Source organism: Phyllostomus hastatus, unplaced genomic scaffold (genome assembly GCF_019186645.2).
Source record: "Phyllostomus hastatus isolate PE091 unplaced genomic scaffold, TTU_PhHast_1.1 phas_contig_399, whole genome shotgun sequence".
NCBI classification, from domain to species: domain Eukaryota; kingdom Metazoa; phylum Chordata; class Mammalia; order Chiroptera; family Phyllostomidae; genus Phyllostomus; species Phyllostomus hastatus.
Genome location: NW_025333871.1, coordinates 99,027 through 126,761, shown reverse-complemented (window position 1 = coordinate 126,761; position 27,735 = coordinate 99,027). Strand labels below are relative to the sequence as shown.

General features: G+C 38.0%; 1 protein-coding gene across 1 annotated transcript; it reads left to right on the top strand.

The window, feature by feature from the left end:
- Window positions 1–987: 987 nt before the first annotated feature.
- LOC123821273 (olfactory receptor 481-like) lies at window positions 988–4,643 on the top strand. The gene is made up of 2 exons (XM_045842506.1): window positions 988–996; window positions 3,705–4,643. Exons 1-2 carry the CDS (start codon window positions 988–990, stop codon window positions 4,641–4,643), a joined length of 948 nt encoding a protein of 315 aa, XP_045698462.1.
- The last annotated feature ends 23,092 nt before the right edge of the window (window positions 4,644–27,735 follow it).

Below are 27,735 nucleotides of genomic sequence, written 5' to 3'. Positions count from 1 at the left end.
TAAAGCACAAATTTTAAAATTATGCTTATTTTCTTTAAGTGTAATTTGTCAGTACATATTAGAATTTAAATTATGTAAAACTTTTGAACCAGTAATTTCACTTTGTAGACTACATCCAGGGAAACTAACTGGTGTATGAACACAGTGAAGCATTAGCAGGGATATAGTTAAATAGGTAATTTGAAGTACTATGAATCATTACAAAGAATGAAGGAAATTAATACATACTTACATGGAATTATCTAAAAAATATTTTAAACAAAAAAGGCAATTTCAGAACAATACAGACAGTAACATTGCTTATGGAAAACCACATGGAAGTGAGGAACAAGGAAGTAATTCTTGGCTTATGTGGAAAGGGAGACTGGGAGAAAGATAAATATAGGGTGGAGAAATACATCTCTGTATTTAAAGAGTCCAGCCTTGGGGTGGGATGGAATCTGCATAATAAGTGGGAAATGCCAAGGCTGAGTGAGTTAAGTTGTGGGTCATTTTCCCACAAACAAAGGCATCATGGCTTTTCCTGTAGCTCTCTAAGGTGCCACTAAGTATGAACCAAAAGACAGTTGTTCTAGGTCATAGCTGCTTCTCAGGAATATCTCAGATGATCCAAGCATAGCCCACATTAATTCCGTTGCTCCAAATCAAGTTTCAAAACTAATTAGATCTATGCACCGTGATATTCGTATGCAAATAATGAAGAGAATAAATGAAGCCCCGGAGACCTTAATGAATATCTCAGGCAGCACGGTGGTGTAGGTATATGTAAACACACCTAATTGTCCCCGTCTCATTGGGTTTCCTCCCATTGGATTTCCAGTGGAATGCTAGCAAACCTGTGCATAGCTGGTATGAGGTACTTAAGGTCTTGTATTCCAAACGGTCCTAATTCCTGCATAAATAAGCCCTGTTATACAGAGATGCTTTCTGGAGTCTCTCCCCCTTATAACATTTGACCAGTAGGTAACACTTGTTATTGATTTTTAAATGTCTTGTGCATTTTTAGTAGAAGCTAATGGTTGCTTATTTGAAGTGTATTCTCATCCATTTATTGCCACCCACTGTAGGTGTTTTAACATAACATCATCTCATATAACAGTGATTATGTGAGCTAAATGTTATATAATTTTTAAAAAATAAGGAAATTGAGTTGCAGATGGGTTATATAACTTTTCCAGATCACCTAGCTGTTAATTGGCAGATCTGGAATTTATCCCCCAGAGCTTTTGGCTCTGAAATTTTATTTTACTTTGATTACAGTACTGTGTGCTATGCTTTCCATGTCATACCAGTACTCATGTTTTGAATTTGAGTCTTTCATGAAGATATTTTCTCCTAAAAATACATTTATTCCATATTTGTGTCTTTTAAACCTCTATTTCAATCCTAGGACTAATTAATGAAAATAGAAATTTCATATTCTTACATTAATGTGTCAAATTAATTCATAGAAAAGGTGATTAAATGCAGTGGTTTAATGATATTGTATAAAGTACAAGTTTTTCATCATTGTAGTGGTGAATGATAGGGTTCTGATAGTTATTTACTGGTATATATTGTAAAAAAAATTTTTGATGTTGGCATCCTTTAAAAAGTAACCAACAGTCCATTTAGCAGTTCAGGAGTCAGCACGTGGTTAACTCCATTGCTTTCAAAATGTCAATGACATTTTTTCTCTCTCAAGTAGCAGGTTTATGGTATTTGATAGTAGTAGTTCCAAAGTATTATTTGATATTTGATAATATTTTTGATTTGATAGTACATACTAATTCTTTTCATTGTTTGGTACTTGCTTTTTCAGTGACCTGGCTTGCCTCTTACTGAGTTGATGGATTGACCTCAAAACTATGGGCAGTTTAGTTGAGCTTCTTTTTTTAAAAACCTCATGTTGGCATTGTCATCACATTTCTCTTGACTCAGTTGCACATTCACCTCTAACACATCAAATGCTTCAGTAACCTTTATTACTGCCACCTCAGCCAGTACCGTACTGCACCTAGGCTACTACAGCATTCTAACAGGTTTTTCTGTTAACTCTCTTAGTTCTCTACAATTTAGTCCCCTTAGAGTAAGGAGCCAGAGTTATTTTGTTATGTGAATTAAAATGTGACATTGTTTACAATCTTGCATTGTCTTCCTCTTTGCACTTAGGGTAATGTTTAAACTCCCATCATGGCTTCTGCCTAGCTCCTGAGTTAATCTTGTTTTGCTCTTTTCATCCATATTGGCTTGCTTTTCTTCAAATGTACAAAGCTGTCATTTCTCAGGGCCCTTGCAGTGGCTGGTGCTCTCCCTTTCTACCTTAGTATGGTTGGTTTATGCCATTTATGCTTTATTTTAAATGTCCCCTGCACAGAGAGATTTCTCCTGACCAATTTAAAATTAGCTACGCAGCTTGCATGGTTCCAAACCCTTATCTGCAGCCATGCCCACATAGCTGTTAAAGCACAAAGTCCTTAGCTGTGGAGGTTGGAACTGTCTCTCAACAGTTTCAGTTCTGCTTCAGCTTACTTTGCTGATCATCAGCTCTCACGTCATTTTTAGTTTGGTGGACGTTTCCTTTATTACATGGAAGCTCATTTCAGCATTCTGAACATTTAAAATATTTAAAGTATCAATTTATCTAAATAGTTTGTTGAAAACATTTTAGGCTATTTTATGTTCACAGTATTGCTTAAAATGGAAATCTGCTTTAGTTTTAGATTTTGCATTCTTCTTAATAAACCCACTCAAGTTTTTGTTAGGTGAACTTTCATTTGTTATGTATTACTTTTTGTTCTCACATGGTTGGCTTAATATAAGCATGCAGGCATTTTGTCAACATATTCTAATAATTTGTTATTCATACATGATAATATAACATAGTATAATATAATATAATATAATACAATATAATATATCCCTGTGTTAGGTCTGTACAGTGCCTAAAGTATAGTTAATGACCCAGAGTGGATTCTCCTGTTGCTCTCAGGATTAAACTCTACATGCAGCTTCCATTTACAGCCCATCTGTAACTATATCAATTGGGTTAAGATATGTTATGCTCTTGTACCAAATTAATCCTGGAAACTCAGTGTGGTCCAAATACAACATAGATTCATTTCTCACCTCTAGTGTATTCCAGTGTATTCTCCACATTCCCTCAAATTCCAGACTGGTGGTGGTACTACTATTTTATAATGGTGTCATGCATAATGTGTCACTGGAAGAGAAGAGTTGTCTACTGGTAATTTAATTTGATCCAGAAGAGACACATAGTTCACAGTCTCATCTAACTACGAAGGGGCTGGGAAGTGTGGTCTTAAATGTGATCAAGAAATAGAAGCAAGTTGGATATTGCTAAACACTATCATACGATTAATCACTTTGACCTCTCTGGTTCTCATCAGGTTCTCAAAGCATCATTGCTGTATGTGTTCGTTCAATAACTCAATCAGAGAATGCAAATGTTAGTGCTGTGTTCCGATCTGCCTCATTGGCCTCTCATGAGGATCTTTGGCCTTATGTTAATGGACATTAATATTCTCAAATTATGTGGAATTTAGATGTGTTTGGAAACATTTGTAAAATCTAAGCATTAGAGAAAAGTGAGATCTATGTTTTGATTTTTAATATCTTGAATGGTAAATACAGTGATTACAAGATTATTTAATTTATTGTAATATCCATCAGTTTTTATTTCAATAGGCATTCTTCCAAATAAGATGGAGACTGAAAACCACACAATGGTGACTGAATTCATTATTTCAGGGTTAACAAAGGATCCTATACTTTGTTACATCCTCTTTGTGGTTTTTCTGGGGATCTATGTTGCTACTATCTTGGGCAATATCAGCATAATCATGTCAATCCAAAGAAGCCCTCAGCTTCACACCCCAATGTACCTTTTCCTGAGTCACTTGGCCTTTGTGGACATTGCATATTCCACGTCAGTCACACCTATTACGATTGTGAGCTTTCTAAAAGAGAGAACTACTATCCCTGTCACTGGCTGCACAGCCCAGCTCTGTACTGCAGTTACACTTGGGACAACTGAGTGCTTCCTGCTGGCTGCCATGGCCTATGATCGCTATGTGGCCATCTGCTCGCCACTCCTCTACCCTATACACATGTCTCCTAGGGTCTGTATTATCCTATTAGTTGCTTCCTATCTGGGTGGATGTGTGAATGCTTCATCATTTATGGGCTGCTTATTGAGTCTGACTTTCTGTGGACCTAATAAAATTGACCATTTCTTCTGTGACCTTCTACCCCTAGTGAAGCTTTCTTGTACCCATATTTACATTGCTGAAATATCTCCTGCCATCTCAGCTGGGTCAATCGTTGTACTCACACTGTTTATCATAGTCGTTTCATACCTATACATCCTCCACTCGATCCTGAAGATGCGCTCTACTGAAGGAAGGCACAAGGCCTTCTCTACGTGCACTTCCCACCTTACTGCAGTCACTTTGTTTTATGGGACTGTCACTTTTGTTTATGTCATACCAAAGTCGAGCTGCTCACCTGACCATATTAAAGTGGTATCTGTGTTCTACACAGTAGTGATCCCCATGTTGAACCCTCTCATCTACACCTTGAGGAACAAAGAGGTGAAAGAGGCCATGAGAAAATGGATGTCGAGAACACGTTGGTTGTGTTGAAAGAAATTCAGTGTGATTCCAGAAACTGCAAAATGATAGTGTTTGGGTACATGTGATGGATGTTTATGTTGTCCACTAGCCTTATCCTTTTATGTGAAGAACTATCTCGAAAATAAAGTACCAGTGTGTTAATTAATGACAACTTTTATTTATAATTTTCTAGTCACCAAATATATCATTTTTATGAAAATCTACTGGTCTTAAATTAGATATAAATAGTTTAGGGTTAAGATATACCTAAATAATATAGCTTCACTTTTTCTCTCCTTTGTTCATTATTTAGGAAGTCTGTGATTAGAGGGTGTTGCTTTTTTTTTTTTAAGTTAAATATTTTTTGAATGTCTTGTATGTTAATCTCTTAGAAAGCATCATGTCCTAAATGGAAATGCAACTGATGGTGTGTCAACAGTACAGGTCACTTTCTCTGGAGGCCTTGGCCCCTCTTATACAGGGTTATCATAATCTTTGGATAGTGATCCTACAATGTTGCCACCAGAAGACTCAATCCAGGTCACAGTGAAGGAACTCTCAAGGCTTAGCTTTGAAAGTTATTTAAAAAATCTACCTTAAACATTCTTATCACACATGAAAAATGATAATTATCTGAGGGAATGGAGGTGTTAACTAACTATATTATAATCATTTTACTCTCTCTAGTTATATACACACACACATATGTATGTATGCACACACATACACACACGCTGATTTCTCTTCAGGTTGTATAAATCTTTTGCCTTTTACCATTTTACTACATATACATATCTATTAAATTTGATGCATATATCTCAAATTATCACATTGTATGCCTTAAACTTACACATTTTATATGTCAATAATATCTCAATGAAGATGGGAAAAGATAGAAATAGAAATAGGAAGCCTGAATAGACCAATCACGTAAACCAATTGAATCAATAATCTTCTCCCAACACAGAAAAGCCCAAGAAAATTTGGCTTCACAAGTGAATTCTACCAAACATTTAAAGAAGAATTAATACTAATTCTTAAATTCTCCCAAAAACAATAGAAGAAAAGGTAACAGTTCCAGACTCATTTTATGAGTCCAGCATCACCCTTATAATAATGCCATATAAATACACCACAAGAATCTTCTTAATGATTATCCTATGTATCTACTTGGTGACCATACTAATCTTAGCACACGCCTTTCCTCTAAGATTAGAAACAAAGCAGCAATGCTCAATCTTGCTACTTCTATTCACCATAGTACTGGTCTTAGCCAGAGCAATTACACAAGAAAAATACATAAAAGTTATCCAAATCTGAAAGGAAGAGGTACAATTGTCCCTGATAGCATGATCTTACATAGAAAAAACTCTAAAGACTCCATCAAAAAACTGTTTGAATAAACAAATTCACTAAAGTTGCAGGGTACAACACCAACATACAAAAATCACTTGCAATTATATACTAACAACAAACTGTCTCAAAGAAGGAATGAGGAAACAATCCCATTTATAGTAACAACAAAAAAGAATAAACTATCTAAGAATAAACTTAATTAAGGAAGTGGAAGACTTGTGAAAATTTCAAAGTATTGAAAAAAGAGATTAAACAAGACTCAAATGAAGGTAAAAACATCCTGTGTTTTGGGATTGGAAGACTTGCTTTTGTTATAATATCCATACTACCCTAAGCAGAGTCAATGCATTCCTATCAAAATCCCATCAGAAGTTTTATAGAAATAGAACAATTTTAAAATTTATGTGGAACCACAAAGAACTCCATTGCCAAAATAATCTTGAGAAAGAAGTACAAAGCTGTAAGGCATTACACTTCCCAATTCCAAATTTATTACAAAACCACCATAATTAAAACAGTATAGTACTAGGACAAAGGCAGACATACAGACCAATGAACAGAATAGCACAATTTACAATAGCCAAGTGCTGGAAGCAACCCAAGTGCCCATCAGTAAATGAATGGATCAAAAAACTGTAGCACATTTACACAATGGAATACTATGCAGCAGAAAGAGAGAAGGAGGTCCTACCCTTTGTGACAGCATGGATGGAACTGGGGAGCATTATGCTAAGTGAAATAAGCGAGGCAGTGAAAGACAAATATCATATGATGTCACCTTTAAGTGGAACCTAATCAACAAAACAAACAAGCAAGCAAAAAATAACCAGAGACATTGATATTAAGAACAATCTGACAGTAAACAGAGGGGAGGTGGGGGGGGTGGTAAAGGGGGAAGAAGGGTTAAGGGTTTTCAGGGACAACTATAAAGGATACATGGACAAAACCAAGGGTGAGTGGGATCAGGGGAGGGAGGTGGGGATGGCTGGGGTGGGAGGAGTGGTGGGAGGAAAATGGAGATTACTGTACTTAAACAGCAATAAAAAAATTTCTCCTATGATTTATGAATTATTTAGAAGTGTGTTTTTTAGTCTCTAACATATGTGCATATGTTTGGGGGGAATGGAATATTGGCTGTCTTTTATTATTGATTTTACATTTACTGAACTTTGATTAGATAAAGTTGATCAGTATGTATTTTGAAAACATTTGTTAAATTTCCTTTTGACATAAAATAAATAGTAACCCCCCAAATAAACTTTTGCATATAAAGTGAACCAATTTTCAATAGGTGTTCCAGGAATACAATATTGAAGGACAGTCTCTTCAATAAATGATGCTGTGAAAACTGAATATTCACATGCAAAAGAATGAAGTTGAACCCTTATTTTATACTTAAAAAAAATTAACTCAAAATGGATTAAAGACTTAAATGTAAGACTTAGAATGGTAAGAAGTAAATGCTAGGAAGAAAACATTGGGGGAAAGCTTTAACATTGATCTAAGCAATAATTTCTTTGATATGACACTGAAAGCACAGGCAACAAAACCCAAAATACACAAATGAGAATACATTAAACAAAAGCCTCTGCACATCAGTGGATGCAACTAACAGAGTGAAAAAGCAACTACAAGATGGGAGATACTATTAGCAAATCATATATCTAATAAGGGGTTAATTTCCAAAATATACAAGGAATGCATACAACTCAATAGCAAAAAAACTAGTAACTCAATTAAAAAATAGACTAAAGATTTTTTAATGTATTATATTTTATTTTTTAACTTTTTTTATTGTTGTTCAAGTACAGTTGTCTCCATTTCCCTCCCACCTCACCCCCCACCCCAGCCATCCCCACCTCCCTCCCCTGATCCCACTCACCCTTTCTTGGTTTTGTCCATGTATCCTTTATAGTTGTCCCTGAAAACCCTTGCCTCTTTTTCCCCCATTATCCCCCCTACCTCCCTTCTGTTTACTGTCAGATTGTTCTTAATATCAATGTCTCTGGTTATTTTTTGCTTGCTTGTTTGTTTTGTTGATTAGGTTCCACTTAAAGGTGACATCATATGATATTTGTCTTTCACTGCCTCGCTTATTTCACTTAGCATAATGCTCCCCAGTTCCATCCATGCTGTCACAAAGGGTAGGACCTCCTTCTCTCTTTCTGCTGCATAGTATTCCATTGTGTAAATGTGCTACAGTTTTTTGATCCATTCATTTACTGATGGGCACTTGGGTTGCTTCCAGCACTTGGCTATTGTAAATTGTGCTATGGACATTGGGGTGCATATGTTCTTTTGAATTGGTGTTTCAGGTTTCTTAGGCTATAATCCCAGTGGTGGAATTGCTGGATCAAAAGACAGTTCCATTTTTAGTTTTCTAAGGAAATTCCATACAGTTTTCCACAGTGGTGACACTAGTCTGCATTCTTACCAACAGTACACTAGGGTTCCCTTTTTCTCCACATCCTCTCCAACACTTATTGTTTGTTGATTTCTTTATGATGGCCATTCTCACCAGCCAACACCATTTGTTGAAGAGGCTATTTTTACTCATTTTATAATCCTGCAACCTTTGTTGAATATTAATTGACCATAGAGACATGGATTTATTACTGGGCTTTCTATTTTATTCTATTGAATTATGTGTCTGTTCATATGCTAGTACCAGACCATTTTGATTATGGTGGCCTTGTAATATAGTTTGATATCAGATATAGTGATCTCCTACTTTGTTCTTCTTTCTCAAAATTAATGAAGCTACTCAGGGTCATTTATGTTTCCATATAAATATTTGAAACATTTGTCCTATATCTGTGAAATATGCCACTGGTATTTTAATAGGGATTGCATTGAATCTATAAATTGCTTTAGGTCATATGGACATTTCAATGGTGTTAATTCTTCCAATCCATGAACACGGTATATGCTTCCATTTATTTGTGCCTTCCTTAATTTCTTTATTCAGTGTTGTATAGTTTTCTTTTTAAAATATATTTTATTGATTATGCTATTACAGTTGTCCCATTACCCCCTTCATTCCCCTCCACACTGCACACCCTCTCCCACACACATTCCCCCGCTTTAGTTCATGTCCATGTGTCATAAGTTCTTTAGGTTCTACATTACCCATACTATTTTTGCCCTCCCCCTGGCTATTTTCTACCTACCATCTATGCTACTTATTCTCCATACCTTTTCCCCCCTCTCTCCTCCCACTCCCCTGTTGCTAACCCTCCATGTGTTCTCCATTTCTGTGGTTCTGTTCCTGTTCTAGTTGTTTGCTTAGTTTCTTTTTGTTTTTGTTTCAGGTGTGGTTGCTAATAATTGTGAGTTTGCTATTATTTTACTATACATGTTTTTTATCTTCTTTTTCTTAGATAACTCCCTTTAACATTTCATAAAATAAGGGCTTGGTAATGATGAACTCCTTTAACTTGATCTTATCTGAGAAGCACTTTATCTGCCCTTCCATTCTAAATGAAAGCTTTGCTGGATAGAGCAATCTTGGATGTAGATCCTTGTCTTTCATGACTTGGAATACTTCTTTCCAGCCCCTTCTTGCCTGTAAGGTCTCTTTTGAGAAATCAGCTGACAGTCTGATGGGAACTCTTTTGTAGGTTACTGTCTCCTTATCTCTTGCTGCTTCTAGGATTCTCTCCTTCATTTTTATCCTGGCTAATGTATTTATGATGTGCCTTGGCATGTTTCTTCTTGGGTCCAACTTCTTTGGGACTCTCTGAGCTTCCTGGACTTCCTGGAAGTCTATTTCCTTTGCCAGATTGGGAAGTTCTCCATTATTATTTGTTGAAATAAGTTTTCCACTTGTTGCTCTTCCTCTCCTCCTTCTGGTACCCCTATAATTCGGATGTTGGAACGTTTAAAGATGTTCTGGAGGTTCCTAAGCTTCTCCTCATTTTTTTGAATTCTTGTTTCTCCATCTTTTCTGTTTGGTTCTATCTTTGTTTCTTCTGGTCCACTCTATTATTTTGAGTCCCAGTTTCCTTCCCATCACTATTGGTTCTCTATGCATTTTCCTTCATTTCTGTTATTGTAGCCTTCATTTGTTCATCTAATTTGTGACCAAAATCAACCAATTCTGTGAGCATCCTGATCACCAGTGCTTTGAGTGCATCTGATAGGTTGGCTATCGCTCGGTCGCTTAAAAGTACTAATTCTGGGGCTTTGAATCCTGTTTGAGCCACCTTTTTTACCCCCCCTTTGGTCTGGTCACACCTGTTACATATGAGGGGCAGAGCCTTAGGTGTTCACCAGGGCAGGGCACCCCAGTTGCTGAGTTGTGATGTTTATGTGGGGGTGGAGTCTGAGAGGGAACAATGGCACTTGCTCCACTCTCCGTCAGACCTCAGTCCCTCCTGCTGCTGCCCCCAAGCAAACTGGACCCCTCTGGTGCCAATTCCCATGTGGGTGGGCTTGTGCACACTTAGGACTTTCCAAGGACCTCTCCTGTGAGGCTGGGAGTGTCTCCCTGTGCCTCAACCCCCACAGGTGTTTTAAATCAGTGTCCTGAGGCTCTATTTCCTACCGCTGTGATCCCGGGTTGTGCGCAGTACCTTGCTTCACAATCAGCCTCGCTGGGTCTGCTGGTTGCCACCCCTCAGCTGGGGTCTGCCAGCTGCCGCTTACATGCTCAGGGTCCACCCACTGCGGTCTTGCATGCCCCAGATGCCTTACATGCCTCGTCCCAATGCTTTCTGCTCTCCATGCCGCAACCCGCGCCAGCTGCCTGACTCCGCCCCTCCTACTGGTCTGGATGAACAGGTCTATTTTAACTTCTTGGTTGTCTGACTTCCATACAGTTCAATTTTCTGTCAGTTCTGGTTGTTATTCTGTTTCTAAATTGTTGTTGTCCCTATCTTGGTTGTGCAAGAAGGCACAGTATGTCTACCTATGCCTCCATCTAGAAGTCCCAGTGTTGTATAGTTTTCTAAGTATAGGTCTTTTACCTCCTTGGTTAGGTTTATTCCTAGGTACTTTATTTTTCTCATTGCTATAGTAAATGGATTTTCCCCTCTAATTTCTGTTTCTGATATTTCATTGTTGGTGTACAAAAATGCTTTTGGTTTCTGGATGTTGACTTTTTATCCCGCTGTTTTGCCAAATTCATTTATTAGGTCAAGTAGTTTTTTTTTTTGGTGGAGTCTATAGTGTTTTCTATTTACACTGTTATGTACTCTGCGAACAATAACATTTTACTTCCTCCTTTCCAGTTTGGATAACTTTTATTTCTTTTTCTTGTTGGATTACTGTGTCTAGAACTTCCATTACTATGTTGAGTAGAAGTGGTGAAAGTGGACACCCTTTTCTTGTTCCTGATCTTAGTGGGAAAGCCATTAGATTTTGCCCATTGAGTATGATTTTGGCTCTAGGTTTCTAGTATATGGCCTTTGTTATGTTGAGGTACGCTCCCTCTACCCTGACTTTGCTGAGTGTTTTTATCATAAATGGGTGCTGTACTTTTTCAAATGCTTTTTCCGCATCTATTGATGTGATCATGTGATTTTTTTGTCCTTTTGTTTATGTGATGTGTTACATTTATTGACTTGCAAATATTGTACCATCCTTGCATCCCTGGGATGAATCCCACTTGATCATTATGTACAATTTTTTTAATGTTTTGCTGGATGTGGTTTGCCAGTATTCTATTGAGGATTTTAGCACCTATGTTCATCAGCAATATTGGCCTGTAGTTTTCTTTCTTTGTTGTGTCTTTATCTGGTTTGGGGATTAGGATGATGTTGGCCTCATAAAAATTGTTTGGGGATATTCCCTCTTGGATATTTTGGAATAGTTTGAGAAAGATAGAGGTTAACTCTTCCTTAATTTGGTAACATTTTCCCATAAAATCAACCATCCAGGGGTTATGTGTGTCAGGAGTCTTCTGATTACTGCTTAGATTTCATTAGCTGTTACCAGCCTGTTCAGGATGTTATTGGTGTACTTTTCAGGCTCTGGTGCTCTAGGCTGGGGATCCCAGCTTAGGGTATAGACCCCATATGTCTCAGGGGGATCCAACTGGCTGCTTAAATATCCCTCTGGTGCTTCAGCTGCTCCCTGTGAGTGTCCAGACAGCCCTATCAAGTTTCCACCGCACTCCCTACCAGTCACGTGCTGAAGCTGATTCTTCTGTGTGTCTGCAGTTATAAAGCTTCTCTCTTGCTATTGTTCAGTTGCTTATTTCAGGTGATTTCTACACAATTAGTTGTAATTCCAGATTGGTCCTAGGAGGTAGTTAATGTAGCTTTCACTCACTGCTCCACCATCTTGGATCCTGCCAATTGTATCTATTTCGAGTTAATTTTTGTGTATGGAGTCAAATAGCAGCCTAGTTTCATTTTTTTTTTTTGCATGTGGATTTCCAATTTTTCCAGCACCATATATAAAAGAGGGCTTCCTTTCTTCATTGTGTTTTTGGCTCCTTTATGAAAATTAGTTGCCAATATATGTGTGGGTTTATTTCTGGGATCTCAAATCTGTTCCATTGGTCTGTGTGTCTATTTTTCTGCCATTACCATACTATTTTGATAATTGTAGCTTTGTAGAATAATTTGAAGTCAGAGAATGTGATACCTCCAGTTTTTCTTTTTCCCCTCCGATTTTCTTTGACTGTTGGTGGTCTTTGTGGTTCCATACAAACTTCTGGATTTTTTGTTCTAAGTTTGTGTTGTGCGTGGGTCACCGGCCAGCAGTGACCACAGAACGCTGTGGATGGCTCGATGATAAACACGCGAGAAAAAACACACATGCACAGAGACAAACTAGTTTCTGTGGGGAACTAGGGGCGAAATGGCCACCCCCCCTAGTGGGGAGCGCACTGATTTACCATCCATACCTGCTTTTATTGGGCTCATTCTGCATAATAATTCAGGTAAAGTACAGTACTCATTAGGGGGAAGTAAGGAACCATAGAAAACAAAGAACTCTGCCGGTCTATTGAGTTGGGGGTCAAAGAGCTGTAAGACTGAGGAACAAAATAACTTCCTCCTAAGACCCTTCTCATTCAACTGAGAGCATTCTAAACAAAGAAGGTTTCACAGTAATTTACACGTTCTTTCTTAGGCCTGATCACCCAGGGAATCCGCACTTCTCAGTACCGAGCTGCACCACCCTGTCATTGTTTCAGGCTTAGGTGGAGCAAGGGAACTAAGGCAACTGAGAGACAAGGTTTTTTCCCAGATGCTGAGAACTCAGGCTATGTCAAAGCCGAGGAGTGAGGGTCCATCACCCCCTTTTGCTGCAGCCCCCCAAGTCCTTCTTTTGGGGGGCCTCCCAAAGTGATCGTGCCTGTCTTAGATCGTTCCCCCCATGGGGAATCTTACCCGTCTTTGGCTAACCGACCAAGCTTTTTGGGGTTCAGTCATGAATAAAGCAGCAGAAGCAGCATTCCTGCCAGGAAGATAAGCTTTTGTCTCCTTGCTGGCTTACAGTTCCAAGGGCGTTCCCTCAGCCTTAGCCTAGGCAGGGGTTTCAGCTTCTGATACCAGTCAGGGCGGTTCCCAACAAGTTTGTGAAAGTGCCATTGGGATTTTAATGAGGATTGCATTAAATATGTATATCACTTTAGTTAATATGACCATTTTAACAATGTTAATCCTTCCACTTCATGAACATGGAATGTCTTCTTATTTCTTTGTGTCTGGTTTGACCTTATTTCTAGGATGTAGTGATCACTCCTAAGATCACTCCTACTATCCTTCAGGGCTCTCAAGTAAAAGCACAAGGTATTATGGGATCCCTTTACCTTAAATTGACTATCTAACAAACTCTATCAAACTGCACTGCAAAACATCAAAATCTCTGCTAAGATCTTCAGCCTCATTCAGGCTGATTTCAAACTTGCTGTTTGGTACCACACCAGCCCATGTGCTGTGTGGGAGTAGTCAAACTTTTTAATAAGAAATTACAGGCTCATTTCTCTACAGTTTTTTTCTTTTCCAGGATCTTGGCCTCACAAATCTTAGCTGCCTGGTCATCCATGTCTGGGTAGTCACCTACCACACTGCCAAAAGCTCCATGCTGTAGCTTTTTGCTCAGTCTCTATTTCTTATTATATCACTTGGCAAATGCATTTACTTTAGAGGCATAAGGAAGTTTTACTGGGTAAATGACATTTAAATGGAGATATAAAGGAAAACAGAAGTAAAGTAGTCACAGAGTTGGACATGCAGCTGCAGAAACTTTGGTGGATGAGTGAAAGTAGTGATGTGGGAGGTTGAACTAATGACCCTTAGCTCAAAGTACAGTATCTGGTACAGAACAAGCACTGAAAAAGTATATTTTGGTTAAAAAGTAACTCTAATTCAATGAATATTTATTTAGTATCTCCTTTATTCCTAGCACTAGGTTATTAATGGAAGAAACAAACTTGAATATGTCATGTGATTTTCTTTCAAGAAGTTAAAAATAATCAAAGGAATACTTCAAAAATGGTTCCCATTCAAGTTATATGAATGAAATGCTAATTGCCATGTTTTTTATCTTTCAAAAATGTTTTATTTAACAAAAATTCTATATATTTAAGGCATACAACATGATGTTTTGACATACATGTACATAGTGAAATGATTGATAGAGTCAAGCTAATTAACATATTCATCTCTTCTCATAGTCATCTTTTCTTCTTGGTGGGGCATGGTGAGAGCACCTGACATTTATTTTCTTAGCAAGTTTTCAGTATGAAATACAACATTATTAACTATAGGCATTTTGCTGTTCATTAGATCTCTAGAATTTAATAATCCTACATAGCAGCAACTTTGTACTCTTTGACCATTTCCCCATTTCCCATACCTCCCCAACCCTGGTAACTACTGTTCCACTCTCTGTTTCTATGAATTTGACTTTCTTACATTCCACATATAAGTGAGATCATGCAGTATCTTTCCTTCTCTGTCTGGTTTATTTCACTTAGTATAATGTCTCCAGGAACATCTATATTGTCACAAATTACAAGATTGCTATATTTTTATGGTTGAATAATATTCCACTGCATATATATACCACATCTATTGACATGATCATGTGGTTTTTATCTTTCATTCTGTTAATGTGGTGTAACACATAGATTTATTTCCATATGTTAAACTAACTACATGCAAGGATAAATCTCATTTGAGCACAATTGAGACTTAATAATGAGATGAAAAAGCTTATGATAATTATATGAGGAGGTAGAGAATTTCACTCTAAGCCAGGTGCATTTGTTAAGATGGAATGGAGAAGATTGTGTAAAGGCTGGTTGGAGAACTTCTAGTCAGATTATAATTCAATGTTGAACAAAGAATGGGACCTGTATGCACACTAGGCTCTGACCACCTGTAATCAATTAAAAGTATGATAAGAATCCCAGTTGCAAGCTCTTTAGCCACTCCTCACAGGCGTTCACTTCAGCACAATGCTGTGCTCCTCTCTTTGGAATCTTCTTTCTTTGCTGGGGTTTCTTCTAATATATTTTACTTTCATTTTGGAATGTTCTCTCTTCCACTCATGCACTTTCTACAGAGTACATTCTGTATCTCTTCATCTTAACTAAACCTGATTGCCTGAGAGGGGCCCATCTGCTTCTCAACTTGTTGAAGAGATGTTGCCTCATCCCCTATTATAAGACACCATTAAACATTGTTGACATTGTCCTAGCTCCTCACTACATTTCTGAATGATTTTTTGCAGTCTTCATGATGAAACAATTTACTCACTGATACCAGTATTATCCAGCTATGGAACAAAGTGCTGTTGTACTCAGATCGTTTACTGACCACCCAGTTTCTTCTCATTTTAAAGACTTTGCCACTGGCCTCTTGATCCTTTAACCATCTTAGTCACTCAGTCCTGCCACAGCATTGGTATCTTCACACCATGTGAATGTACCATTAGACAGTGTGACCTCAAAATGCCCAGACCTCCTTACAGCATCTAATATCTTCCACAATCCATGAGAGAACTTACTACAGTTGCCTCAATTAAAGAGTCATGAAGGAACATGTATAAAGAGCCCATGGACAAAGACAGTGGTGGTAGGGGAGTATTGAATGTAGGAAGTAGGGTGAGTAGGGTGCGGGAGAGTAATAGGAGAGGAATAGGGATAACTGTAATTGAGCAATAAAAAATAAATAAATTCAGTTATATAAGTCACCTTCCACCTCTGTGGTTTTTATAAATTAGAAGCTATTTGATTTTATGTTCTAACTTAAATAGCATTTCAATTGTTGGTTTTTGAGGGCTTGAAGAAGTTAATTATGAAACCATCTCTCCTACTCCTTTGTTGGGTGATAGGAAGAATAGCTCTTAGGCAGTTCTTTTCTCTGTTATTCCTGGAATTTGATATGTTAAAAATGCCTATTTCTTTTGTAGTAATTTTCATTAATTTATTTTTCCAGATACTCATTCATTCCCATCTAGTTTCTAATAAATAGAATTGAAAATGTAATTTCTTAAAATTTTTTGAAATTTCTCTGTATTGTTGTCTTTTTTTATTGTTGTTCAAGTATAGTTGTCTCCATTTCACCACACCACACTCTTCTACCCCACCAATCCCCATCTCTCACCCTCAAACCTACCAACCTTGGCTTTGTTCACGTGTCCATTATACATGTTCCTTGATGGCCCTTTCCCTATTTTCCTCCTTTATCTCTCTCCCCACTATAGGGAACCTATCCTTGTGGCATGGCGAATGTAGCACAGCCCCTGATTTGGAAAACCAGTGGGGAGCAAGTTGGCACACAGGACCCACGCCCATGGATAGGTTTTCCTGTGGGGAATCAGGCCTGCATTGTATCTAGGCCGCTTTGAGGCTTGCTTTTTGCTAAAACTCCCTCACCCTGAATTGAGGCAGCAAATGTTTACTGCATGTCTTTAAAGTAGCTTCCTAAAATCTATGCTAAACCTCCCAAGGATGGAGTGTAACCAGTTCAACCATTTTTTCATTTGCCTTTGCAAATATCTTTTTTCTTTGTAGTAATTAGCAACTTCCTCTCCTTTGTTATCTGTAAAATGTATACCTAAAGCAAACCTGTGCATAGTAAATGAGGACCATCCTCCATGTAATGTGCCCAGAAAAGCAATAAAAGCTTGTCCAGGCAGGGGTCAGGGCTCTCTCCCACTCAGTAGCCATGCCATCCCTTCTTCTCCACATGACTTCTGTAGTTCATGTGAATTTGTTCATTGCAGCCACAATACACGGACCCTGCTGGCCAGAGTTCACATCACCACACCTCTATGGTTGCTGTCAATTTGTTCTTTATTTCAACATCTCTGGTTGTATTTTGCTTGCTTGTTTATTTTATTTATTAGGTTCCACATACAAGTGAGATCATATGGTATTTGTCCCTCACCGCCTGGCTTATTTCACTTAGCATAATGCTCTTCAGTTCCATCCATGCTGTTGTGAAGGGTAGGAGTTCCTTCTTTCCTTCTGCTGCATAATATTCCATTGCATAAATGTACCACAGTTTTTTCATCCACTCACTCACTTATGGGCACTTTGGTTGCTCCCAAAACTTGGCTATTGTAAATTGTGCTGCTATGAACATTGTGGTGCATAGGTTCTTTTGAATTCTTTTGAAGGTGTTTCAGGATTCTTGGGGTATAATCCCAGCAGTGGAATTGCTGGGTCAAAGGCAGTTCCATTTTTAGTTTTCTGAGAAAATTCCATAGTGTTTTTTACAGTGTCTGCACCAGTGTGCATTCCCACCAACAGTGCACTAGGGTTCCCTTTTCTCCACAACTTCTCCAACATATGTTTGTTGATTTGTTTATGATGGCCATTCTGACCTGTGTGAGTGGAATTTCATTATGGGTTCAATTTTCATCTCTCTGATGGCTAGTGATGCTGAGCATCTTTTCATATGTCTCCGGACCCTATGTATGTCCTCCTTAGAGAAGTGTCTGTTTATATCCTTGGCCCATTTTTTAATTAGGTTTTTTGTCCTCCCAAAGTGGAGTAGAGTGAGTTCTTTACATATTTTGTAGATCAAACCCTTGTATGAGGTCCCATTGGCAAATATATTTTCCCATATGGTTTATTCTCTCTTGATTTTAATGCTTTTTTCTTCAGCTGTGGTTTTTGCAACTCTAAATTTGTGTTTCTGCTTTCTCTTTTTTCAAGTAGATTAGTAATCTCCTTTCCTTCTTTCTCTCTGTCTGTCTCACTGTCTTTCATTCTTTCTGTCTGTCTCACTCTCTTTTATTCTTTCTGTTTTTCTTTTTTGAATAATTTTTCTCCTCCTTAAAAGCCAACCAAAATTGTGAAAGTACAGTGTTGCGAAGCATTTTTGATATGTTTTCCATACATGTAAGTGCATGTGTATATGCATATATATGTATATGTGTAATAACATTGTAAAATACTTTATTTTTGCCCTCTTTATTGATTCATTGGGGTAACACTGGTTAACAAAATTATACAGGTTTCAGGTGCACAGTTCTACAACATGTCATCTGTACACTGTATTGTATATTCACTACCCCAAGTCAAGTCTCTGTTTATCACCATTTATCCCCTCTGTACCATCCTCCACCTTGCCCTACCACCTCTCCTACCAGCAGTCACCACACTGTTGTCCACCTCCATGAGTTTTTTCTCTTTTTATTCCTTTTTTGCCCTTGAGTTTTTTCTCTTTTTATTCTTTTTTTTTTGACTCAATCCCATCACACCCTCACCAATGCCGCTCCACCCCAGAGATGTCAGCCTGCTCTCTATGAATGAGTCTGTCTCTATTTTGCTTGCTAGTTCAAACAAAATAGATTGATTCCACATGAGTGAAATCATATATTTTTCTTTCTCTGACTGGTTTATTTCCCTTAATGTAATAATCTCCAGGTCCATTTATGCTGTCAATAAGGGTAAGATTTCATCCTTTTTTACAGCCAGGTAGTATTCTACTGTGTGAATGTCTCATAGTTGTTGTTGTTTTATTTTAATCATTGTTCAAGTACAGTTTTCTCCTTTTTACTCCCAATCCAGCCCATCCACCCAACCTCATAGTTGTTTTATGCATTCATCTACTAATGGACACTTGAGCTGCTTCCATATCTTGGTGATTGTAAATAACACTGCAGGGAACATAAGGATGCTTATATCCTTTAGCATTAGTGTTCCAGGACTCTTTGGATAAATTCTCAGAAGAGGAATCACTGGGTCATAAGGCAGTTCCATTTTTAATTTTTTCAGATATTGCTTTCCACACTGTCTTAATCAATGTGCATTCCCACCAAGAGTGCACGAGTTTTCCCCTTTCTCAACATCCTCACCAACACTTGGTGTTTATTGATTTATTGATGGTAGCTATTCTGGCAGGCATAAGGTGATATCTGTTGTAGTTTAATTTGCATTGCTCTCATGAATAGTGAAAAATACTTTAAAACTACATCTATTTTGTAGTAGGAAAGGAGTGAGACCAGGGCATATCAGACAATTAGAATGTGCTTCAATTGCTTTGTACAAAAAGTACTCCTTTTTATTAGAAGTACTCCACTTTCTTTACGTTTATTTATTAATGCTCTATAAATTTTGTAAAGACTTTATTTTTAGAGAGAGAGAAGTGGAAGGAGAAAGACAGGGAGAGAAACATCAATGCAAGAAGGAAACATTGATCGATTGCCCCTCTCACATGCCCCAGATGGGGACTGGCCTACTGGGCCTACAATCCATGCATGTACCCTGACTGGGAATAAAACAGGCAACTTTCTACGTTGTGGGAAAATGCCCAACCACTGAGCCACACTGGTAAAGGCATGCTCTGTAAGTGTTCTAAGAAGTGTCCAAGGCTCTTTTACTTACCATCTGAGAGAAAAACCTACTGACATTGTCTAGTACTTTCCTTAGAGCTATTTGCATTTCTTTGTTTCTTAGGCTGTAAACTATGGGATTAAGCAGAGGAGTCAGCACTGTATATGTCACAGCCATCAGCATATCTTCACAAAATGAATCACTCTCCTTGGGTCTCAAATAGACAAAGCCAGCAAACCCATAGTGTATGCATACTACAGTGAGGTGGGAGGAGCAAGTAGAAAAGGCCTTATATCTCCCCCTTGCAGAGGGCATCTTCACAACTGTGAACACAATGAAGACATAGGAAATCATAATTAAAATGAAGGTGCCCACTAACACAAATGAAGTGAGTGCAAGAAGGATCACTTTCTGAAACAAAGTATAATCACAGGCAAGGGAGACTGTAGGTGTGATGTCACAGAAAAAGTGCTGGATGATGCTGGAGTCACAAAAAGACAAGTTGAATACTATGAGGACAATGCACAGAGACACCACAATCCCAGTGACAGAAGAGGCCATCATGAGCTGAAGGCAAGTTTTGTGGGTCATGAGGATGGGGTAGTGCAGCGGGTTGTGAATGGCAGTGTAACGGTCATAGGACATGGCAGCCATGATGAAGCAGTTATTGCCCGCAAATCCAAAGAAGAAGAACATCTGTGTGGCACACTCAGGAAGGGAAATGGTCTTGCTGTCTGATAGCAAGTCCACTAGCATTCGGGGAATGACTACCATAGTGGTACAGGTTTCTGAAAAGGACAAGCCAGAGAGGAAAAAGTACATCGGGGTGTGAAGGTTGTGGCTGAGCTTGATGGCCATCATTATGGACACATTTGCAGTTACTATGGTCACATGGGAGAAGAAAATCATCACAAAGAGGAGACCCTGCAGGTCAGAGAAACTGGAAAATCCCCACAGCAGGAATGTGCTCACTGTGGTATGGTTGCCCATCATGTAGTGGGCTTAGTCACTCTCCCGCAGATGCAGGCAGATATCCTTGAGGTCAAGACTATGGTAAGATAATAAAAAGCACTGATATCATCTGGACTTTAATTAAAGGTTCCTGGGCAATGACAAGACAATGTCCATGAGCGATCCTGAGCAATAAGAATTAAATGTACTAGGATGAGTTCAAGGTCAGGATTCAGAGGAATGAGAAAGATTCTAGTAGAGAATCTGTATAACTGTCATAAAGTATGGCTAACTCTATCCTGGGAACAACCCTTATTTATCACTTCTTTATTGCCCTCCTCTGCAGTCAGTATCTGCATGAAAGAAGGCAATGTGAAAAATGCTTATTTTCTCACTTACCAGAGTATGAGGGTAGCAGGTGTACAATGTTTATGTGTGATCTAATTATAGACTGGCATACAAAAGTGCCCAATGAGGTTGACTGAGAATCAATGTGAATTTAAGAAATAAGAAATTCTTCTTGAATGGTTTCCATACATACTTGGAAAGTAATACTGTCTTCAGAGGTGATTCCCAGAAAGCGGCAGCTGATTGGCTAACAATTATGTCATTGAATAGACCTAATAAATGAATTTACTATTTTGGAATTCATACTGGTTTTCTATCCATGACAATAAGTAGAAGCTGAAGGTGTTCAATAACTATCTCTCATTCATGCAGATCTCAAAGGCAAAATTGTTATGGAGAGACCACCCCTGTCCTAGATAGCTCATTTGTGTTCATGATGTCAGATTAATTCCTGAACTTTCAGGAAAATTTCCAGGATGTGTTCTCACTGATATACTGTTGGAAAGGGCTGCTTTGCAGCACAGTTCGTATTAGAGCTTAAGTTTTCTGGCCATTTTCATGAGTTCTTAAAACATCCACTCTGCTGAGTGTGAGACTTTCTGTACAGTATGTGGTTTAGTTTCAGGCACTGCTGTCAAGGAAGGAAAGGAAAACAGTGAGAAGACATGTGTGCGGAGTTGACAATTGAGGGAAGATGGTAGAGACACACTGGACAGCATTTTAAGATCTACAAAGCTTGATGAAAATACACCATTAGCTGAAAAGTTTGTGGGGTTTTTTTTATGTTTTGAATTACTGGGCAAATGATATACAAAGAGTTATGTCAGGTAACCAGTATTTACTCAACCTCTGAAATGTGCTGGTCAATATACTGTGTGTCTGATAGAATTTTCTCACTAAATTTTCCCCAGCAAATCTGCATATTAAGTATTTCAATCCTGATGTTACAAAAATTGAAACTAAGGTAGTTTACCTAATTGACTACCTAAGGCTCATGCATTAATTCCACAAATATTTATTTAATGTCTATGATGTATTAGTCAATCCCATGTGTGGGGAATGTAACATGGAATAAGACATATTACCTCTCCCACTCAGATAGAGAAAAATGCCATCAAAAGAATGAAAAAAAGGTAAGAGCTCTTTTACCATTTCATCCACATACTTGCAGCATAACCTGGTAAATACACACATTTGTGTGATGAGAGTTCAACAAATAAATGGGGTTCCCTCTTCTCCAGGAAGCCTCAGTTGGTTGTTTCTTAGGTACACTGACCAAGTGTACCTTTTCATCTATATTGTTTTCTCTCTTTAGCATTTACTTAATTTGGATATGTGCTAAAGGATGTTGGCTGCCTCCTTCAATACATTTCAATAACCATTAAGATATAACCATATCACCTAGCAATGTGACAACTGTATATCAATATTTAATACATACTTTTTTGATGAAAAAAGTGTATCCCCCTCCAAAAAAAAGAGAGAAACCCTGTAAACTATTCTCAGAGTGGGTTCCTTGGAACAAGGTACTAATGACTCATTTTCTAGTCTAAATAATATACTTCATTCTCCATAGCATCAAATAACACATGATTGGCATAACTGCCCCTACAATAAGGAGCACATTGAGGTCACCATGGCAATCTTCTCAACTTTATATACTTTTATTCACATCCATTACAAATTCTGGCAGGTCTTTCCAAGAAGGGAACATAAAAACTTCAGGAGAAATTGGTATGTTTCAGTTTTGAATCTCTCACTGTGATTCTATTACATCCTTTTCCATTTGTTTGATAATAAACCCTACTTTCCTCAAAATACTCAAGGGAACTAGTGACTGAGAATATGTCAATATGATATCATTCCAATTATTTCTAGTCCCTCTGAGAGGGACAGAGTTTGAGGGAGATGTTTCTGGCCCAGCCCTCTTTGGAATATACAATTCTGTAGATTGCAAGGGACATAATTGATTTCTTTCCCTGAAAAACCTGTTTCCAGTTTATTTGTGCCCCACCTTTGCAGAGAGATCTAGTGAACTTAGCATGTCTGGTCTCTTTGAATATCAGTGAGACCTACAGGAACTTGAGACTACTTCTTGATATTAATCCACCTTGCAGACTCTCCTGTCCAATTACCACATCAAAACCCTGAACAGTGGGCACTGTAAACCAGTCTACCTTCCAAGAGATACATCAGAACCATGACCAGCTTGGGAACCCCTGGGACCATTACCTCAGTCATCATTCCCCACCAGACTGAGCTGCAGAATTTTTTTGGTGGCTACACTTCTTTTCAGATCATGGGACAATGTAAAAAGGTGGAGAAATGGGAATATTTATTACCTAGTCTTTGGAAAAGTACATTCAACTTTCTTTTAAATCAGTCATAATGGAAGTCAGCATTGAGTCAGCTTTTCTACAATTTTCATAACAGATACAGTTCTCCCTATCCACAGGGGTGTGTGCCAAGACCTCCAGTGATGCCTGAAACTGCAGATACTACTGAACTGTATATATAGTTTTTTTCCCTATACATACACACATACTTTTATCATATAAAGGAGGCACTTTATGGCTTCTCTTCGGCATATTTGAATTGCTAACATCACTGTTTTGTGCTTTGGGCCATTAAGCATCATGTGGATTAATTGAACACAAGGACTATGGTGCCGTGACAGTTGACTTGATAACCAAGACAGCTACTGAGTGACTAGGGGTGGGGCATAGCGCATATACAGCATAGATTTGCTGGACAAAGGGATGATTCACATTCTGGGCTGGCAGAGTAGGATGGTGTGAGATTTCATCATGCTACTCAGAATGGCCCACAATGTGTGATAATTTTTTTTTATTTCTGGAATTTTCCATTTAATATTTTTAGATCACAGTTGACCACAGGGTAGGAAAATAAAGGAGTATGTTTTCTTGAATTTGAGGTATGCATTCTGATAGAAAATGTAACAAAATTTATGTAAATTATAGGTTCATGAGGCTCACATTTTTTCTGGTTATACATGGCTTCCTAAGTTGATATATTTGTATATGTACATATATATGTGTATATATATTTTTTCTTAGTTCTCTCAGTGAGGGTATATTAGATCCACCAAAGGGATGCTTGTTGTTTTATAAATCACAAGTGCATACTTTTGAAGACATAGTGAGTGACCAAAGGAAAATCAGAGGAGGATGTGCAGAGACACAAAGAATCAAATTGCCAATGGTGTACAAGTGAAACTTACAATTAAATAATGAGTGAAATGTGGAAGTTGCAGAAGGATGGAATACATGGTTTTCTTTATTCTTTCCTGCTTAATTCTTCTGATATAATGAAATCACCTAATTAGCCTTGAGATTAGACCAGGAATTATTTAGTAATGGGAATTGAGCAGAATTAAATGGGCCTGGGTTTCAATCAAAGCCCTTCTATACAGTAATTTCATTTCCCTGATAACCAGTTTTCTCCTGTGTAACATGGCCCTACGTATACCTCGTTGCAGGGTTTAACAATGCTGTGCATGTAGACCTACCAGGTTATAAGTGCCCAATATCTGCTAATTCTGTTTCCATTTGCCAAAATATCACATAGTTTATAGACAACCTTCCTACAGATGCTCAGCAGTACTTACCTGCTCACAGTTGCCTGTAACACTGTACCAGCTCTTCTGTTTGGTTGGTTGTATGAAGTCAATCCCTCTTGGCACACTTTGCTCTGGTCTAGTGTTTCCAGTCCTATCCTCAGTTTTCAGATTTCTGACCTCCTCATTGCTGTTTACTCTGTGCTGATTGTGCCAGGAATGGAAAGGCAATAACATTTATCTTCAGTCCAACTGTACTCTTAGTATTTTCAATACATTTTAATTGTTGATTAACACCCACAGCAACTTGGTTATTAGTGGACCAAACACAATGTTAATGGTTAAGTAGAAATATAAAATAAACTTCCCACCTTATGACAAGAGAAGTCACTTCCAATTTTTAAAAAAGAAAATAACATTAAGCTATATGAGGAACTCATTGTTTATGCACAATGTTCTACAGTTCTTTCTGTAATATCTAGGCATAAGTGTTTAAGCCATTTTGCCCTTAGAATCCCTGTGATGCATTTACTCTATGTCTGAACTTACGAGGTTTCTTATAACAGTAGGGTAAAACTCCTCTGTTCTTTATGTCTGAAGCTGAGTTTTCTGTAACATCCAATGAGAATTTTGTGGTCACCTGAGACCATTACCCTTGACACCACTTGGAGTTTCTTCCTCTTCATTGGACACCAGGAAGATTGTCCTCTATGGACTTAGAAGTCACTGTGATATTCACAAAATAATGTTTTTATTCTGATGTAGTGTCATAATTACTCAGTCAGTTTTGTTCTTATTTATCTGAAAAATCAAACCAAATAATTGAAACTCTACTTGTTCAAGTACAGTTTGAAGTGTGGATGATTCCTTCAGGTTTATTTTACTTCCTACTCAATACTATATTTTTATAGTTCTGAAGTTTTGCCATGCCCCATAGGCCTCTGTCCTGTATACAGGGCAAACGAGAAAGGGCCTGTCATACTGAGTGTTGCCCAAGGAGTCTGTCAGAAGAAGGGTAGAAAAGAATATGAACACATAGAATGATTGCTGTGGCTGCTTTCTCATGAAATAACTCTTCTTTAGAAGTTAGAAGGTCTTGCTGAACAGGAAAACCCATGGTGATAGAAATCTCCATTTACTGCAGTGCCACTCAAAAATCTTTTCTGGTATTTTATGAAATTTTGAAAATATAAAGCCACACTGAAAAAATTAGACTGTTAGCAACAATATATCCAATACCTAGATTGTTCTGATGATCTACTCTTGTGTAATAAACTATGGCAAAACTTATTAGACTTAAACAAGTAAATTCATGTAGATAGGGCTCAATAGAGATAACAGAAACATTGCATATCTTGTTTGTGCTTATCTGGGTTTTGATGGTGGCTGTTGACTGAGACTTTAGATGGGGATCACTCTTTCTGCATGTGCACAGTGGCTGAGTTTTGTGGGTGAGCACTCCATGAGAGCCACACAGAACCTGTATCAACTTTCATATCCTCCCTCATCTGTGCTACATTCTTTTCACTCAGAGAGCCTTCATGTCCCATGTTGGTTCTAAGAGATGGAAATGGATTTGAACTCTTTTTAAAAATTTATTTATTTAGTATTTATTTTTTAGAAAGAAGGAAGAAGAAAGAGGATGAGAGGGAGAGAAGCATCAATGTGTGAGAGAAACACTGATCATTTGCCTCCTATACATGCCCCAGCCTGGGACCGAACCTCAACCCAAGCTCTTGCCCTCACCTAGAATCATGCCAGCAACCTTTCACTTTGTGGGATGATGCCCAACCAACCAAGTGAGATTACAACTCTTGATAAGACAGTGAGAAAATTCTGGAAGAGTGTGTGGGACTGGAAATATTGATGTCATTGTTTTAGAAAATTACATTGTATCACCCATTCAGATTTCACTATATTTGCTTTATCACATATACCTTTGTACTTTTATCCACTTATTAATCTTTCTTATTTTATGATAAACATTAAAGGACATTGCAGCCAGCAGAACACTTTCTCATAACTACTTTTGCACACATATCAATAACAAGAGTTCAATATTTCTTAGGTTTCATTCTATACAATGTAATGGAAATTTAAATAAAGTGAAATATAAGCTCTGGCTGGGTGGCTTAGTTGGTTGAAGCATCGCCCTGTATACCAAAAGTTTGCAGGTTCAACTCCTGGTCAGGGTACATACCTAGGTTGCAGTTCAATCTGCAGTAGGGGCACAAACAGTAGGCAACCAGTTGATGCTTTTCTCTTGCAGTGATCTATCTATCTATCTATCTATCTATCTATCATCATCATCCATCTATCAACTCTCTCAAACCAATACAAAAAACATATCCTTGGTTGAGGATTACACATAAAATATTTTTATTTTTTTAATATATTTTATTGATTATTCTATTGCAGCTGTCCCATTCCCCCCTTTACTACCCTCCACCCTGCACACCCTCTCCCACCCACTTCCCCCCCTTTAGCTCATATCCATGTGTCATACTTATAAGTTCTTTAGCTTCTACATTTCCTATGCTGTTCTTGCCCTCCCCTATTTTCTACCTACAATCTATGCTACTTATTCTCTGTACCTATTCCCCTCTCTCTCCTCCTCCCACTCCCCTGTTGCTAACCCTCCATGTGATTTCCATTTCTGTGGTTCTGTTCCCATTCTAGTTATTTTCTTAGTTTCTTTTGGTTTTGCATTAGGTGTGGTTGTTAATAATTGTGAGTTTGCTGTCCTTTTACTATACATGTTTTTTTTAATCTTCTTTTCTTAGATAAGTCCCTTTAACATTTCATAAAATAAGGGCTTGGTGATGATGAACTCCTTTAACTTGACCTTATCTGAAAAGCACTTTATCTGCCCTTCCATTCTAAATGAAAGCTTTGCTGGATAGAGCAATCTTGGATGTAGATCCTTGTCTTTCATGACTTAGAATACTTCTTTCCAGCCCCTTCTTGCCTGTAAGGTCTCTTTTGAGAAATCAGCTGACAGTCTGATGGGAACTCTTTTGTAGGTTACTGTCCCCTTATCTCTTGCTGCTTCTAGGATTCTCTCCATCATTTTTACCTTGGCTAATGTATTTATGATGTGCCTTGGTGTGTTTCTTCTTGGGTCCAACTTCTTTGGGACTCTC